At 46.1% G+C, this 17,999-nt stretch overlaps 1 protein-coding gene across 4 annotated transcripts in view; it reads right to left on the reverse strand.

The window, feature by feature from the left end:
- Positions 1 to 17,999, reverse strand: part of ZFR2 (zinc finger RNA binding protein 2) — a 463,201-nt gene that overhangs the window by 44,339 nt on the left and 400,863 nt on the right. For all 4 annotated transcript variants that reach the window (XM_063914849.1, XM_063914848.1, XM_063914847.1 and 1 more), the window contains one exon: positions 2,968 to 3,063. In XM_063914849.1, the coding sequence (XP_063770919.1) occupies positions 2,968 to 3,063 (96 nt within the window). The remainder of the gene's footprint in view (positions 1 to 2,967; positions 3,064 to 17,999) is intronic.

Below are 17,999 nucleotides of genomic sequence, written 5' to 3' on the forward strand. Positions count from 1 at the left end.
CAGGACCCCACAAAGCCCTTTGGGGAGACAGAGGGAGAGTATGCCAGCACACACCAGAGCGCTATATACCACAGGGATATCACCTATAAGGAGTGTTTTCCCTTATAGCTGCATATATATATTATACTGCGCCTAAATTTTTGCCCCCCCCCCCCCTCTCTTTTTTACCCTTTCTGTAGTGCAGGACTGCAGGGGAGAGCCAGGGAGCGATCCTTCCAGCGGAGCTGTGAGGGAAAATGGCGCCAGTGTGCTGAGGGAGATGGCTCCGCCCCTTTTTCGGCGGGCTTTCTCCCGCTTTTTGTGTTATTCTGGCAGGGGTAATTTACACCTATATAGCCTCTGGGGCTATATATGGTGTCAGTTTTGCCAGCCAAGGTGTTAATATTGCTGCTCAGGGTGCCCCCCCCCAGCGCCCTGCACCCATCAGTGACCGAAGTGTGTGTTGTGCATGAGGAGTAATGGCGCACAGCTGCAGTGCTGTGCGCTACCTTGGAGAAGACAGAAGTCTTCAGCCGCCGATTTTCCGGACCTTCTTGCTTCTGGCTCTGTAAGGGGGACGGCGGCGCGGCTCCGGGAACGGACGACGAGGTCGGGTCCTGTGTGCGATCCCTCTGGAGCTAATGGTGTCCAGTAGCCTAAGAAGCCCAAGCTACCACCACTTAGGTAGGTTCGCTTCTTCTCCCCTTAGTCCCTCGCTGCAGTGAGCCTGTTGCCAGCAGGTCTCACTGTAAAATAAAAAACCTTATCTATACTTTCTTTCTAGGAGCTCAGGAGAGCCCCTAGTGTGCATCCTGCTCGGCCGGGCACAGAAATCTAACTGAGGCTTGGAGGAGGGTCATAGGGGGAGGAGCCAGTGCACACCAGATAGACCTAAATCTTTCTTTAGATGTGCCCAGTCTCCTGCGGAGCCGTCTATTCCCCATGGTCCTTACGGAGTCCCCAGCATCCACTAGGACGTCAGAGAAATTCTGTTAATGGTGCCACCAGCACATCTTTTAGCTCTTAGTATCCTTGGGTGTATCCCATCTGGCCCCATTTATTTATTCACTTTTAGTTTTGAAAGTTGTTGGGACCTTCTCCTTTGTTAATGTACTTTCATCTACCTTATTTTTACGAATGTCCTTGCAACTTAACTGTGGCCCCTTGCCTTCTCCTTCTGTAGTAAATACTGAGCAAAAATAATTTAGGTGATCTTCTATTGCCTTGTCTCCCTCCACCAAATTCTCACTCTCTGTCTTAAGTCTTATTCCTCCATTTGATTTTCTCCTTTCATTTATATACTTAAAAAAAGTTTTGCCCCCTTTATCTACTGACTGGGCCATTTTCTCCCCAGCTTCTGCCTTTGCACGTCTGATCACTTTCTTAGCATCTTAGCATCCTTCCATCTGTCAAGATACACCTCTTTTTCGTTACTATATTGAGTCTGTTTGTATTTCCTAAAAGCCATCTTTTTTGCTTTCACACCAGTTGATACTTCTTTTGTGAACCATACTGGCTTCCTTTTTCTGGTGCTTTTCCTAACCCTTTTGATACAAAAGGTATGTTGCCCTTAGTATTGCACTTTTCAGTTTTTCCCACATTTCCTGCACCCCTTCCAAGTTCCTCCAGTCCGCCAATGACTCACTTAAACATCTCCCCATTTTTGCAAAGTCAGCATTTCTAAAGTCCAACACCTTTGTTTTTGTGTGACAGGAGTTGGATCCTGTCTTTATACTAAACCATACTGCTTGATGATCACTGGATCCCAGGTGCTAACCCACATATATGTCCGATATCTTTTCACCATTTGTAAGAATTAAATCTAATATTGAGTCTTTGCGAGTGGGCTCCCTCACCAATTGCTTGAGAGAGGCCCCCTGTAAGGAATTTAGAAAATTTGCCAATTGTAACTGAACTTGCAAAAGACTCCTTCCAAATTACATCAGGTAAATTAAAGTCTCCCATAATTATGACTTCTCTCTTTAAAGCTATTTTAGTGATGTCCAACAATAGGTTCCTGCCCAAATCCTGCCCCTTGCCTGGTGGTCTATAGATCACCACAATGCAAATAATGTCCTTCTCCCCGGTTTCTGTGGTAACCCAAAGGGCCTCAGTTTTACTGTATCTTCAATATTTTGTATTAAAGTATATGCTATATATTTATTTAATTCTGCTCTCCTAATTATTTAAACACTATGATTGTTCTACTATATAGCATATATAAACTTAGAAGACCCTACATTTCTGATTGACACAAAAAACTGAATATTAACCAAACTATACATAAAACCAATCAACGTGACTCGTGTTGCATACAAATGTGACTAACGTTACTTTCTGCCCCCAAAGAGCTCTGACACAAATTACTCATACCTGTAGAATCCACTTGAATTAATCAATGTAGACATGTTTATCTTCCTTATTAACTGTAGAGATGTCTAAAATATCTACAAAACTTAACACGGGTAAAAAAAAGGCTGTGACTCATGTCACATGTTACCTGTGACTCATGTTACAATATATTTATTGTTTTTAAAATGATGTCCTTATAATATACTTTCATCTATTTATGTATTATAATAGTACTCATCCCACAATATACTACAATCTTTTAGCAGCATAAATATACTAAAATGTTAGTAGTTACGTGAAATGTAATTTTCATGTATTGTGTCCTATATTTCATGGAATGACCCATATGTAAAGTGAGAGTTCAATTATAAATGCACACATATGCAAAAAAATAGTTTTTGGGTTGTATTTATTTTGCAGGAGGCAACATTTTGATACAAGTGGATATTGTGCATATTTGTAGTCTTTCCCTATTTATAGAGTGAATTTTATATAAAAGTAGTACTTGCACAGCTAAACAAAGGAAAGAAAAAAAAAAAAAAGTAAAAAATTCACTTTTCCATTTGTACAGTCTTCCCACAAAACAAAAACCTTACAATACTTTTGCATAGTAGGGATCCCATGTCTCCTCCTTACCCAGTCTGACAGAGCTGTCCACGTTGACACTCTCTGACACAAGTCACGTAAAATGCGGATAGTAAGGACACAAGACTGCAAGCCATCTGCATGTGCCTGAAAAACAGATGAGGTAAAAGTGGCATTAATTTGCTTAAAACGGAAGCACAGTAAACCATGCAAAAGCTGGTAGCATTACTGCCTGTCAACATTGAGGTGTTCGGTTCAACACCCCACAACAGCCCTAACTGTGGAATGTTTGTATTCTCATGCTTGGGTGTTTGAGAGAGAAATAAATGAAATTAGTTTCAATGGGAGAAGGTGGTTAAATAAGCACATTGTGCAAAATTAGATGCACCATGCGTGTTTGTATTTTTCAATTCCATGCAGGAAACAAAAACTAATCAGTAGTCGAAAAAAATAAAATACATAAAATCTATCGTAGAAATATATTGTAAAAGAAAAAGATACCAGTTTAGACACTAATTACAAAAAAACAAAAAAGGTGAAAACAAGTACCTCTTAATGTGTGCAATTATTAGAGCTGCTGTTCTAACAGGCATTGTAGCCAATCTCCTTCAGATAAATCCTAAAAAACAAACAAAAAAAAACTCCACACCAGAGGTTCTTAAACGCAGTCCTCAAGGCACTCCAATGGTCCATGGCTCAGTACAGATAGCTAAATCAATTTGGCTGAGGTGCTAATTAAGTCACCTGTGGCCAAGTATGGATAAACTTAAAACCTGGACCGTTAGGGTGCCTTGAGGACCGTGTTTGAGAACTGCTGCTCTACACTAAGGGGAACTTATCCCAGATTCTATGGGTTAACGCCCGGTAACAGTAATTTAACAGGTGAAAAAATAGGATTTTAATACCTACCGGTTAATCCTTTTCTCCTAGTCCGTAGAGGATGCTGGGGACTTCAAAAGGACCATGGGGTATCGACAGGATCCGCAAGAGACATGGGCACACTATAAGACTTTGAATGGGTGTGAACTGGCTCCTCTCTATGCCCCTCCTCCAGACCTCAGTTATAGGAACTGTGCCCAGGGAGACGGACATTGAGGAATAGGATTTTTGTTAACCAAGGGTGAGAAACACACCAGCTCACACCACAACACACCGTACAACATGGCTTTTAAGCAATACCAGTTAACAGCATGGACTAAAAACAGCAACAAGCTGAACATAACCGATACACAACCTCCGTGTAACAGAAGCAATAACTATCAATACTACTGCAAAAACAGTCTGCACAGGGACGGGCGCCCAGCATCCTCTACGGACTAGGAGAAAAGGATTTACCGGTAGGTATTAAAATCCTATTTTCTCTTACGTCCTAGAGGATGCTGGGGACTCCAAAAGGACCATGGGGTCTATACCAAAGCTCCAGACCGGGCGGGAGAGTGCGGACGACTCTGTAGCACCAATTGAGCAAACATGAGGTCCTCCTCAGCCAGGGTATCAACTTGTAGAACTTAGCAAAAGTGTTTGAAACCGACCACGTAGCTGCTCGGCAAAGTTGAAGCGCCGAGACTCCTCGGGCAGCCGCCCAAGATGAGCCCATCTTCCTGGTAGAGTGGGCCTTTACCGAATTAGGTAACGGCAATCTAGCTGTAGAATGAGCCTGCTGAATTGTGTTACAGATGCAGCGAGCAATAGTCTGCTTGGAAGCAGGAGCCCCAATTTTGTTGGGAGCATATAGGACAAACAGAGCCTCTGTTTTCCTAATTTGAGCCCGTTCTTGCGACATAAATTTTTAAAGCTCTGACTACATCGATAGATTTTGAAACAGCCAAGGTATCCATAGCCACAGGTACCACAATAAGTTGGTTTATGAGAAACGAAGAAGCCACCTTTGGCTGAAATTTTTGACGAGTTCTCAATTCCGCTCTCTACACATGGAAAATCAAGTAGGGGCTCTTGTGAGACAAAGCCGCCAATTCCGACACCCGTCTTGCGGACGCCAAGGCCAAAAGCATGACCACCTTCCAAGTGAGAAATTTCAACTCAACCTTTCGCAAAAGGTTCAAACCAGTGAGACATAAGAAATTGCAACACCACGTCAAGATCCCACGGTGCCATGGGTGGCACAAAAGGAGGATGTATGTGCAGCACTCCCTTCACAAATGTCTGAACCTCTGGAAGGGCGGACAATTCTTTTTGAAAGAAAATAGATAAAAGTCGAAATCTGCACTTTAATGGAACCTAATTTCAGGCCCGCATCCACACCTGCCTGCAAAAAATGGAGGAAACAACCCAGCTGAAACTCCTCCGTAGGAGCCATCTTGGCTTCACACCAAGACACATACTTTCTCCAAATACGATGATAATGCTTAGTCGTGACCTCCTTCCTAGCCTTAAGGAGAGTGGGGATGACTTCCCCGGGAATACCCTTTCGAGCTAGGATTTGGCCTTCAACCTCCACGCCGTCAAACGCAACCGCGGTAAGTCCTGGAAGATGCACGGCCCCTGCAGTAACAGATCTTCTCTGAGAGGAAGAGGCCAGGGATCTTCTATGAGCAATTCCTGAAGATCCGGATACCAGGCCCTCCGTGGCCAATCTGGAACAGTGAGTACCGCCTGAACCCTTGTTCTTCTTATGATCCTTATCACTTGTGGAATGAGTGGAAGTGGAGGGAACACATATACCGACTGAAACACCCACGGTGTCACCAGGGTGTCTACTGCACTGGCTTGAGGGTCCCTTGACCTGGAACAATATCTCTAAAGCTTCTTGTTGAGGCGAGACGCCATCATGTCTATTTGAGGAATTCCCCAACGACTTGTCACTTCTGCAAACACCTCTTGATGAAGCCCCCACTCTCCTGGGGGCTTCATCAAGAGGGGGCTTCATCTCCTGGATGGAGATCGTGTCTGCTGAGGAAATCTGCTTCCCAGTTGTCCACGCCGGGGAGGAAGACCACTGACAGAGCGCTTACATGTTGTTCTGCCCAGCGGAGAACTCTTGTGGCCTCCGCCATTGCCGCTCTGCTCTTTGTTCCGTCCTGGCGGTTTATGTACGCCACCGCTGTTACGTTGTCCGACTGAATCAGGACAGGTAGACCTTGAAGAAAGTGTTCCGCCTGCAGAAGGCTGTTGTAGATAGCTCTTAACTCCAGAACGTTTATGTGCTGACAAGCTTCCTGGCTTGACCATTTTCCCTGGAAATTTTGTCCCTGTGTGACTGCTCCCCAGCCTCAGAGACTTGCATCCGTTGGTCACCAGGACCCAATCCTGGATCCCGAATCCGTGTCCCTCCAGGATGTGAGAAGTTTGAAGCCACCACAGGAGAGATATTCTGGTCCTGGAAGATAGACTTAGTTTCCGGTGCATGTGCAGGTGAGACCCGGACCACTTGTCCAACAGGTCCCACTGAAATACCCAGGGATGAAACCTGCCAAACGGAATGGCTTCGTAAGCTGCAACAATCTTCCCCAGCACCCGAGTGCATTGATGGATCGACACTCTTGCCGGTTCCAGAATCTCCTTGAACATGGTCTGGATTTCCAGAGCTTTTTCCGCTGGGAGAAACACACTCTGCAGTTCCGTGTCCAGGATCATGCCCAAGAAAGACAGCCGAGTTGTCGGAATCAACTGTGACTTTGGCAAATTTAGAATTTAACCATGTTGTTGCAGAACTGTCAGGGAGAGTTCCACGCTTCTTAGCAACTGCTCCTTTGATCTCGCCTTTATCAGGAGATCGTTCAAGTACGGGATAATTGTGACGCCCTGCTTTTCGTAGAAGCACCATCATTTCCGCTATTACCTTGGTGAAGATCCTCTGGGCCGTGGAAAGACCAAATGGCAACGTCTGAAATTGATAATGACAATCCTGAACCGCAAACCTCAGGAAAGCTTGATGTGGAGGATATATTGGGACATGTAAGTAGCATCTTTTATGTCGAATGACGCCATAAAATCCCCCCCTTCCAGACTGGAGATCACTGCCCGAAAGATTCTATCTTGAACTTGAAAGTTTTCAAATACAGATTGAGGGATTTTAGATTCAGGATCGGTCTGACCGAGCCATCCGGCTTTGGTACAACAAAAAGGCTAGAATAAAACCCTTCTGACACAGCTTTTGTATCGCAGCACGCACGACTGTCAAGGCTAATTTTAAAAATCGGAAACTCCACTTTGTACCCTTGGGACACTATGTCTAACAACCAAGGATCCAGGCCCGAGTGAAATGAGACCTGACTGAAGAGCCGGAAACGCCCCCCCCCCCCCCCCACACACACCGGTACGGACTCCCGTAGAGGAGCCCCAGCGTCATGCGGTGGATTTGGCAGAAGCCGTGGAGGACTTGGCAGAAGCCGTGGAGGACTTGGCAGAAGCCGTGGAGGACTTGGCAGAAGCCGTGGAGGACTTGGCAGAAGCCGTGGAGGACTTGGCAGAAGCCGTGGAGGACTTCTGCTCCTGGGAGCTTGGCACAGCAGGAGACCATTCCCCCCGTCCTCTACCCTTTGAGGCAAGGAAGGAAGACCCTCTTCCTTTTTTGTATTTATTAGGCCGAAAGGACTGCATCTGATAATGCGGCGTCTTTTACTGTTGTGCAGGAACATAGGGAAGAAATTATGACTTACCCGCTGTAGCAGTAAACACCAGATCAGCGAGGCAGTCAAACAAGACCCTACCTTTATAAGGGAGAGCTTCCATATCTTTCTTAGAGTCGGCATCAGCATTCCATTGATGAATCCACAGCGCTCTCCTGGCCGAGACTGCCATGGCATTGGCCCTTGATCCCAAAAGGCCAATATCCCTCGCCGCATCCTTTAGGTAAGCTGCAGCGTTCCTGATATAACAGAGAGTCAAAAGAATGCTCTCTCTATCCAGGGTATCCATGTCAGATGCCAAATTATCTGCCCACTTGCCAATAGCACTACTCACCCATGCCGACGCCATGGCAGGTCTGAGCTACGCACCCGTAGTGACATAAATGGATTTTGAGGGCGTTTCCTGCTTACGTTCCGCAGGGTCCTTTAGGGCAGCAGTGTCAGGAGACGGAAGCGCCACCTTCTTGGACTGTCGCGATAGAGCCTTGTCCACATTGGGAGATGACTCCACACTTTTCCCTGTCGTCAGAGGGGAAAGGATATGCCATTAGAATTCTCTTGGGAATCCGCCCACCTTTTGTCAGGAGATTCACAAGCTTTTTCACAAAGAGTGTTCAGCTCAGAGGGGGAAACGTCACCTCAGGTTTTTTTCCCTTATACAAACAAATCCTAGTATCAGGAACAGTAGATACTTCTGAAATATGTAAAACGTCTTTAATTGCCACAATCATGTACTGAATACTCAACTAGTTTTGGATTTAAACTGGCCTCACTATAGTCGACACTGGAATCAGAGTCCGTGTCGGTATCCGTATCCGCCATCTGTGTAAATGAACGCTTTTGTGACCCTGAGGGGGCCTGTACCCGAGACAAGGCATCCTCCATGGATTTTCTCCACGTTTGAGTCTGAGAATCAGATTTATCCAGCCTTTTAGTCAATAACGCCACATTTGCATTCAATGTACTCAACATATCCACTCAATCAGCAGTCTGAGGTTCCGACAGTCACTCCCAGCACCTAATCTTCCCCCACTACAACTTCCTCCGGGGAGGAGCACTCAGCCTCAGACATGTCGACACACGTACCGACACGCACAAACACACTGGCTATAGGGTACAGACCCACAGGAAAGCCTGTTAGAGAAACACAGAGGGAGTTTACCAGCTCACACCCCAGTGCCTATCGCAGTACTGAGTGCAACTACACACTGCCTCAGATGTCTGCGCTGTTATTATTAAAGGGTTAATAGCACCAAATTGCTCCCCTAGTGTGTGTCCAGTCTCTCTGGGCACAGAATCTAACTGAGGTCTGGAGGAGGGGCATAGAGGGAGGAGCCAGTTCACACCCATTCAGTCTTAGTGTGCCCATGTCTCCTGCAGATCCCGTCTATACCCCATGGTCCTTTTGGAGTCCCCAGCATCCTCTAGGATGTAAGAGAAAAGGGGCTGTAATTGAATAGCTATGGGTGTTTAAGCCCAAGTCTACCACTCTTTTACACGCTTTAAATTACCCACATGTACAGTAACTGAAACCCCCCTGAATGGGCAATCAAACCGCTTTTAAAAATTACGTTTTTATCTTATGAAGTTTTTGATTTAGAACATAGGTTCTCAAGTACAACAAACAGGTCATGTTTTGTTGATGTCTTTAATCATGCACAGGTGTTTAGATCTTTAATTTGATAAGCCTCATGATTTGAGGAGACTAACATTCAAAGGTGGTGGTTCGTAAGGACAGTAGTCAATCCAGATGATACCATCTTCTATGTAACTATCAACAAACAAGTATTCATGGTAATGTTTTATGGTTTCTTGTTTTGGTTTTATTTATAGTTTGAATTGTACACTGAAAATCAATAAAAAGAATAACCATTTCCAAAAAAAAAATGTCCTAGCAAAATATTCTTTAAGTTTTTGATAGTCCCAGAATCCTGAGCTGTTTTTTTAAACAACCAGAGTATGCTGGTCTGATTGGATGGTAACTAAAGGTCCACCATCAGGCACCTACAGTGGTGCTTGAAAATGTATGAGCCCTTCAGAATTTTCTATATTTCTGATAAAATTTGGCCTAAAACTACCAAAGAATTACTAAAAGTAGATAAAGAGAACCAAATCAAACAAATGCGACAAAAAAAAAAAGTTAGATATGATCATTTATTTTTAATTGAGGAAAATAATCCAGTATCACATATGAGTGGCAAAAGTACAGTGCCTTGCTAAAGTATTCACCCCCCATTTTTCATGTTTTGTTGCCTCACAACCTAGAATTAAAATGGATTGTTTGAAGGTTTGCATCATTTCATTCACAGCACATGCCTACAACTTTGAAGATTTTTTTTTTTTTGAGAAGCAAACAAATAGGACAAAAAAATAGAAAACTTTAGCGTGCATAACTATTCACCCCCCTAAAGTCAGTACTTTGTAAAGCACCTTTTGCAGCAATTACAGCTGCAGGTCACTTTGGATAAGTCTCTGAGCTTACCACTGGGATTTTTGCCCATTCCTGAAGGCAAAACTGCTTCAACTCCTTAGTGTTGGATGGTTTACGCTCGTGAACAGCAATAGTCAATTTTAGTCTTATCTGACAAGAGCACCTTCCTCCATACATTTGGGGAGTCGTCCACATGCCTTTTGGCAAACTCAAAACGTGCCTTCTTGTTTTTAACACTAAGTAATGGCTTTTTTCTGGCCACTCTTCTATAAAGCCCAGCTCTATGAAATGTATGGCTTATGTGGTCACATGCGTAGATATACCAGTCTCTGCGTGGAACTCTGCAGCTCATTCAGGGTTACCTTTGGTCTCTGTGCTGCCTCTCTGATTAATGCCCTCCTTGCCCGGGCAGTGAGGTTTGGTGGCCGGCCCTCTCTCGGCAGGTTTGTAGTGGTCCTGCTAAGTGGTGTTGCAGCCTCTGGGGCCTTTCAGAAAAGGTGCGTTTATACTGACAGATTATGTGACACAGATTGCACACAGGTGGACTTCATTTCACTAATTATGTGACTTCTGAAGGTAATTGGTTGCACCAGAACTTTTGAAGGGCTTCATAGCAAAGGGGGTGAATACATATGCACATACCAATTTTAAAATTTTTTATTTATAAATATTCTCTAATACAAATTTTTCTTATTTCACTTCACCAACTTCTGTGCAGATCCATCACTTAAAATTCAGAAAAAATAAATTACAGTTCATAATGTAACAATAGGTAAAAAGCCAAGGAGGTGAAAAAAGGCACTGTATGTGAACCTTAAGGCAGATATTTTGAAGGTGGAATTAGAATCGGGTATTTTCAATCTATTGGATGACAATCAGGTGTGAGTGGACAACCTATCTTTTTAAAAGAACAAGGCTCTATCAAAGTATGATGTTCACAACACACTTGTGGAAGTGTATCATCAGTGGCGTAACTAGGGCGAGGTGAGCAGGGAAAGCCCAGCAAAGGGGGGAGACGGTGGGCAGGAGACCGTACCCGTACTTTCCAGCACCAAGCGAGGCCCATTGTACTCTGCGTTTCTGTAGCAGCATCACCTTTGTCAGTATTGCTGGGAGCGTGATGCTATTGTCATGCTCCGTGAGACTTATCTTGCTGCATGCCTCACAGTACACACCGGCTCTCAAAAGGGAAAAGAGAAAGGGAGTAGGGGAGGCATAGATGATAGGGGGTAGGGGATGGGGGTTTGGGACCAACAAGTGATATATAGAATGAAAAGGGAAGGGGTGGGGGGTTTGCGGAGAAAGAAGAGAGACACAGAACCAAAAGAATGAAAGGGGACACACACACGCTGGGGTCAATTAAATTAGCAGCCATGACACTCGTGAATGAGACATAACAGCTGCACATTACAGCGGCCTGAACTCAAACAAAAGTGCTAACTGCCCTAAAGGGGGACCAATTTTGTGCAAGTTTCGCACCATTCGCGGCTAGTTGGCTTTAACCCATAGAATGAATAAGGAGGGGGGGGGGGGGGGATGTTTGAACTGCTGTTGTATGATTATGACCTTGTTGATATACCTACACAGAGGCATCTTCTGGATAATGTTGCATTCTACCTGAATAGTGAATACCGGCTGAAGACGCAGTCTTCCCAGGGAGTATATATTTCTTCAGAGGTTCCACATTGTGGGAAACCATCATATAGGAATGGTACATATTGAATGGAAAGTAATGTTCCCAGAGTGTTGAGAAAAGGAGAGTTATGGTAGACTTACTTTTACTAACTCTTTCTTCGAGGTCCATAGGGTTCACAGGGGAGACAATGGGGTATAGATGGTGTTATAGGACTGGACACCAAACAGATAATCCAAGATGTACTGGTCCTTCTCCCACTATACTCCGCCTACATGCTCCAGCTCCTCAGCTTTGTCAACAAGCCCAAAGCAGGGGCAGGATAAGAAAGAAGGAAGATATGGTACACACAAGAACACACTCACAGATTAGAGAAGGTAACCTGTGAAGAAGAAACCCATAGAAGCCAGGTGTGTCAGGGTGGTGCCCTGTGGACCCTATGTACCTCGAAGAAAGTTAACAAAGAGTTAAGTCTTCCATAACTCCTTTTTTTCTTTCAGGTTCTATAGGACTCCACAGGGTAGACAATGGGGATGTCCCAAAGCAGTTGTTCAATGGAGGGGACGCTCCTGAGCAGATAAGAGAATCCGGCGTACAAATGAAGCATCCTCGGAAGCAAATGTATCATTCTGTTTGTTAGCTGGTCAGCCACTCTTGTGGATGCCGTAGAAGACGAGAGAATCAGATTTCCTGATGAAACTAGTACGATCAATGTAGAGCACGGACCACATCCAACGAGGCCTCCTTAGCCGCGAGATCCGGGGAGAGAAATACCAGTGCCACAAGGTGGTAACTGGACACTACCTTAGGAAGGTAACCAGGCAGAGTTCGAAGAACCGCCCTATCCCAATGAAAAATCAGAAAGGGAGAATGACAGGAGAGCGCCTCCAAATCGGACACCTGTCAGGCAGATGCTGTAGTCAGAAGGAAGATAGTCTTCGCTGTTAGCTACTGTACATCCACTGAATCCAGGGGTTCAAACGGAGGCTCCTGAAGTGCGTTGAGAACCACTGACAAATCCCAAGGAACAACTGAAGGGACAAAGGGAGGTTGAAATCAGAGAACAGAAAAGTGCGAACATCCTGCAGTGGAGTAATCCTGTGCTGGAACCAGACTGACAGAGCAGAGATGTGCACATTCAGAGAGGCCAGGCGGAGTCTGAGATCCCATTCAGCTTGAAGAAAAGCAAGGATCTGGGAAACTCTAAACACCAGGGTCATAGTGTCGGGCGGCGAACCACTGGATGTCACACCCAGTAATAGATACAGGTGGAGGCAGACTTTCGCGCTCAGAGCAAGTGAACCCTTTGGACGGATTACTCAAGAGCCACGCCATCAAAGACAGACGTGCTAGGTCTGGTTGGAGACAGGGAACCTGAGACAGCAGGTCTGGTCGTAGAGGAGTGGATAGGGAGAGTCTATAGAGAGACTGACGATCAAAGAACCAATGACGTCTGGGCCATGCTTGAGCTACCAGGAAAACGGCGCCTCCTTTCCACTTGAACTTCCGAAGAACTTGCGGCAGAAGGGAGACTGGAGGAGAGATACATGGCAGATGGAAGTTCCACCGTACAGCCAGGGCATCCACGAAGGCTGCTTCGGCTTCTCTAGTCCTAGACTCGTGCACTGGAACCTTGCAGTTGAGTCGGGAGGCCATAATGTCCACATCCGGTTGGCCTCAACTGTGCGTCAGGAGCTGGAAGAACTCTAGGTGTAGAGATTACTCACCGGCATGCACATCTTGTCAGCTGAAGAAGTCCGCTTACAAGTTGAGTATCCCGGGATGAAGATCGCTAAAATTGCCAGAATATGGCATTCGGCCCACTGGAGAATGTGAACTAACCCCTGCATCGCCAACCGAGTGAATGCCTCCATGATGCTTGAGGTAGGCCACTGCGGTGGAGTTGTCAGTCAGGAATGTGGACCATTTTTCCCCCAGAACAGATCCTGCACCAGAGTGATGGCTCAGTAGACCACTCAAAGAACATTGATTGGTAGGCTTTAGGAGCGCTGTTTGGTCACTGTGCCCCATCCATGGACACTGGCATCTGTGATTAGAAGTACCCAATATAGAAACCAGAACTGTCGCTCCTTGTCCAAGTGAACCGTCTTGGAGCCACCAGGTTAGAGACAGTTGGACCTCCGGGGAGGGTATGGGTCGACCAACTAAATGTTGACATGCACTAGTTTGACAGGGTGTCTAGGTGGACAGGGTCGTTAGGTCGACATGTGCAAAGTTGACAGGTCAAAGGTTCGACATGGTTTTTTGGGTGTTTTCTTCGTACAGCGACAGGGAACCCCAATTACTGCACCACTTCGCTCGCCATGCTTCGGGCAAGGTGCCTCGCTGCACTCGGCACAGATTACCGTTCCCATTAGTAGTCCACGTGGATCGTAAAGTATGAAAAAGGTCAAAAATAAAAATTGGGAAAAACGCATGTCGACCTGTTGACCTTACACATGTCGACCCAATGAACCTGTCGATCTAGACACCCTGTTGACCTAGTGCATGTCGATCTTTAGTGGTCGACCCAATGCATGTCGACCTAACGACCGCAACCCTCCAGGGACAGGACAATCGTCTGGGACCAAATCAGATGAGCTTGTCTGTTTCACCGGTACAGGATCAAGTGTTGAAATTTTGTTTGCAGGCAGGGAAATCATCTGTACCCGGAATTCTAGAAGAGCTCCCAGATGTAGCATCCACTGTAAAGGCATGAGGGATGACTTTTTCCAGTTGATGAGCCAACCATGTTGCTGTAGGAAATCAATAGTCAGAGATAACGTTGTAGGACCTGAGGGGAGTGCTCCAGAAGGAGCAGATCATCCAGATAAGGGAGCAGTCCGACTCCCTGACGACGTAGTTGCGCCACAATAACAGTCATTATTTTGGTAAATACCCTGGGCGGAGTGGACAGCCCAAAGGGGAGGGCCTGAAATTGATAATGTCGAAGTTTAGCAAACTGCAGGAATCGTTGATGAGTTTGCTGTAAGACATGCAGATAAGCATTCTGAATGTCCAGGGACAACACAAAGTCCCCAAGCTCCATAGCTAGGACAACAGAGTAGATGGTTTATTTGTATGAAACCTGGGTACTCTGGCAAACTTGTTGAAAGACTTCAGATTGATGATACAGTGCATCTGGAAAGTATTCACAGCACTTCACTTTTTCCACATTTTGTTATGTTACAGCCTTATTCCAAAATGGATTTATTCTATCTTTTTCCTCAAAATTCTACACACAATACTCCATTAATAACGTGAAAAAACGTTTGTTTTTTTAGATTTTTGTAAATTTATAAAAAACAACAACAATCTAAGAAATCACATGTACATATGTATTCACACACTTTGACATGAAGCTCAAAATTGAGCTCAGGTGCATCCTATTTCCACTGAACATCCTTGAGATGCTCCTACAGCTTAATTGGAGTCCAACTGTGGTAAATTCAGTTGATTGGACATGATTTGGAAAGGCACACACCTGTCTATATAAGGTCCCACACTTCACAGTGCATGTCTAAGCACAAACTAAGCATGAAGTCAAAGGAATTGTCTGTAGACCTCCGAGACAGGATTGTCTCGAGGCACAAATCTGGGGAAGTGTACAGAAAAAATAAGAATTTACTCACCGGTAATTCTATTTCTCGTAGTCCGTAGTGGATGCTGGGGACTCCGTAAGGACCATGGGGAATAGACGGGCTCCGCAGGAGACTGGGCACTCTAAAGAAAGATTAGGTACTATCTGGTGTGCACTGGCTCCTCCCTCTATGCCCCTCCTCCAGACCTCAGTTAAGGAAACTGTGCCCGGAAGAGCTGACATTACAAGGAAAGGATTTTTGGAATCCAGGGTAAGACTCATACCAGCCACACCAATCACACCGTACAACTTGTGATAACCTTACCCAGTTCACAGTATGAACAAAACGGAGCATCAACCAACAGATGCCCCATAACAATAACCCTTTATTAAGCAATAACTATATACATGTATTGCAGAAAGTCCGCACTTGGGACGGGCGCCCAGCATCCACTACGGACTACGAGAAATAGAATTACCGGTGAGTAAATTCTTATTTTCTCTGACGTCCTAGTGGATGCTGGGGACTCCGTAAGGACCATGGGGATTATACCAAAGCTCCCAAACGGGTGGGAGAGTGCGGATGACTCTGCAGCACCGAATGGGCAAACACAAGGTCCTCCTCAGCCAGGGTATCAAACTTGTAGAATTTAGCAAAAGTGTTTGAACCCGACCAAGTAGCAGCTCGGCAAAGCTGTAATGCCGAGACCCCTCGGGCAGCCGCCCAAGAAGAGTCCACTTTCCTTGTGGAATGGGCTTTTACTGACCTTGGATGCGGCAATCCAGCCGCAGAATAAGCCTGCTGAATCCTGTTACAGATCCAGCAAGCAATAGTCTGCTTTGAAGCAGGTGCACCCAACTTGTTGGGTGCATACAGGATAAATAGCGAGTCAGTCTTCCTTACTCCAGCTGTTCTAGAAACATAAATCTTCAAAGCCCGGACTACGTCTAGTAACTTGGAGTCCTCCAAGTCACGAGTAGCCGCAGGCACCACAATAGGCTGGTTCAAATGAAAAGATGACACCACCTTTGGCAGAAACCGCGGACGAGTCTGCAATTCTGCCCTATCCATATGGAAAACCAGATACGGGCTTTTACACGACAAAGCCGCCAATTCTGACACACGCCTAGCCGAAGCCAACAGCATGACCACTTTCCAAGTGAGATACTTTAGCTCCACCGTTTTAAGTGGCTCAAACCAGTGGGATTTCAGGAAATTCAAAATGACGTTGAGATCCCAAGGTGCCACCGGTGGCACAAAAGGGGGCTGAATATGCAGCACTCCTTTAACAAACGTCTGAACCTCCGGTAGAGAAGCTAGTTCTTTTTGAAAGAAAATGGATAGGGCCGAAATCTGGACCTTTATGCACCCTAATTTTAGGCCCATAGTCACACCTGACTGTAGGAAGTGTAGGAATCGCCCCAGCTGGAATTCCTCTGTAGGGGCCTTTCTGGCCTCACACCAAGCAACATATTTTGCCATATACGGTGATAATGTTGAGTGGTTACGTCCTTCCTAGCCTTTATCAGCGTAGGAATGACCTCATCCGGAATGCCCTTTTCTGCTAAGATCCGGCGTTCAACCACCATGCCGTCAAACGCAGCCGCGGTAAGTCTTGGAACAGACAGGGCCCCTGTTGCAACAGGTCCTGTCTGTGAGGCAGAGGCCATGGGTCCTCTGTGAGCATTTCTTGCAGTTCCGGGTACCAAGTCCTTCTTAGCCAATCCGGAACATTACGATTCTCAACACCTTGGGTATGAGAGGAAGAGGAGGAAACACATAGACCGACTGGAACACCCACGGTGTTACCAAAGCGTCCACAGCTATCGCCTGAGGATCCCTTGACCTGGCGCAATACTTTTTGAGCTTTTTGTTGAGACGGGACGCCATCATGTCCACCTGTGGCAGTTCCCATCGATTTGCAATCTGCGAGAAGACTTCTTGATGAAGTCCCCACTCTCCCGGGTGGAGGTCGTGTCTGCTGAGGAAGTCTGCTTCCCAGTTGTCCACTCCCGGAATGAACACTGCTGACAGTGCTTGCACGTGATTCTCTGCCCAACGAAGAATCCTGGTGGCTTCCGCCATTGCCACCCTGCTTCTTGTGCCGCCCTGGCGGTTTACGTGAGCTACTGCGGTGATGTTGTATGACTGAATCAGCACCGGGTGGTTGCGAAGTAGGGGCTCCGCTTGACTCAGGGCGTTGTGACCACAGCCCTTGGAAGTTTCTTCCCTGAGTGACTGCCCCCCATCCGCTGAGGCTTGCATCCGTGGTCACCAGGACCCAGTCCTGTATCCCGAACCTGCGGCCCTCGAGGAGGTGAGCACTTTGCAGCAACCACAGAAGAGACACCCCGGCCCTGGGGGACAGGGTGATCAGCCGATGCATCTGAAGATGCGATCCGGACCACTTGTCCAGCAGGTCCCACTGAAAGATTCTCGCATGGAACCTGCCGAAGGGAATGGCTTCGTATGACGCCACCATTTCTCCCAGTACTCGCGTGCAGTGATGCACCGATACCTGTTTCAGTTTTAGGAGTCCTCTGACTAGAGTCATGAGCTCCTGAGCCTTCTACTCCGGAAGAAACAGCTTCTTCTGGTCTGTGTCCAGAATCATGCCCAGGAAGGGCAGACGTGTCGTAGGAATCAGCTGCGACTTTGGAATATTCAGAATCCAGCCGTGCTGTTGCAACACTTCCTGAGAGTGTGCCACGTCGATCTCGCCTTTATGAGGAGATCGTCCAAGTATGGGATAATTGTAACTCCTTGCTTCCGAAGGAGCACCATCATCTCTGCCATCACCTTGTTAGGGCGGCCGTATCCCAAACATATGAATCCTCTTGTCAGGGACA

The sequence above is a fragment of the Pseudophryne corroboree genome, chromosome 1 (assembly GCF_028390025.1).
Source record: "Pseudophryne corroboree isolate aPseCor3 chromosome 1, aPseCor3.hap2, whole genome shotgun sequence".
NCBI lineage: Eukaryota > Metazoa > Chordata > Amphibia > Anura > Myobatrachidae > Pseudophryne > Pseudophryne corroboree.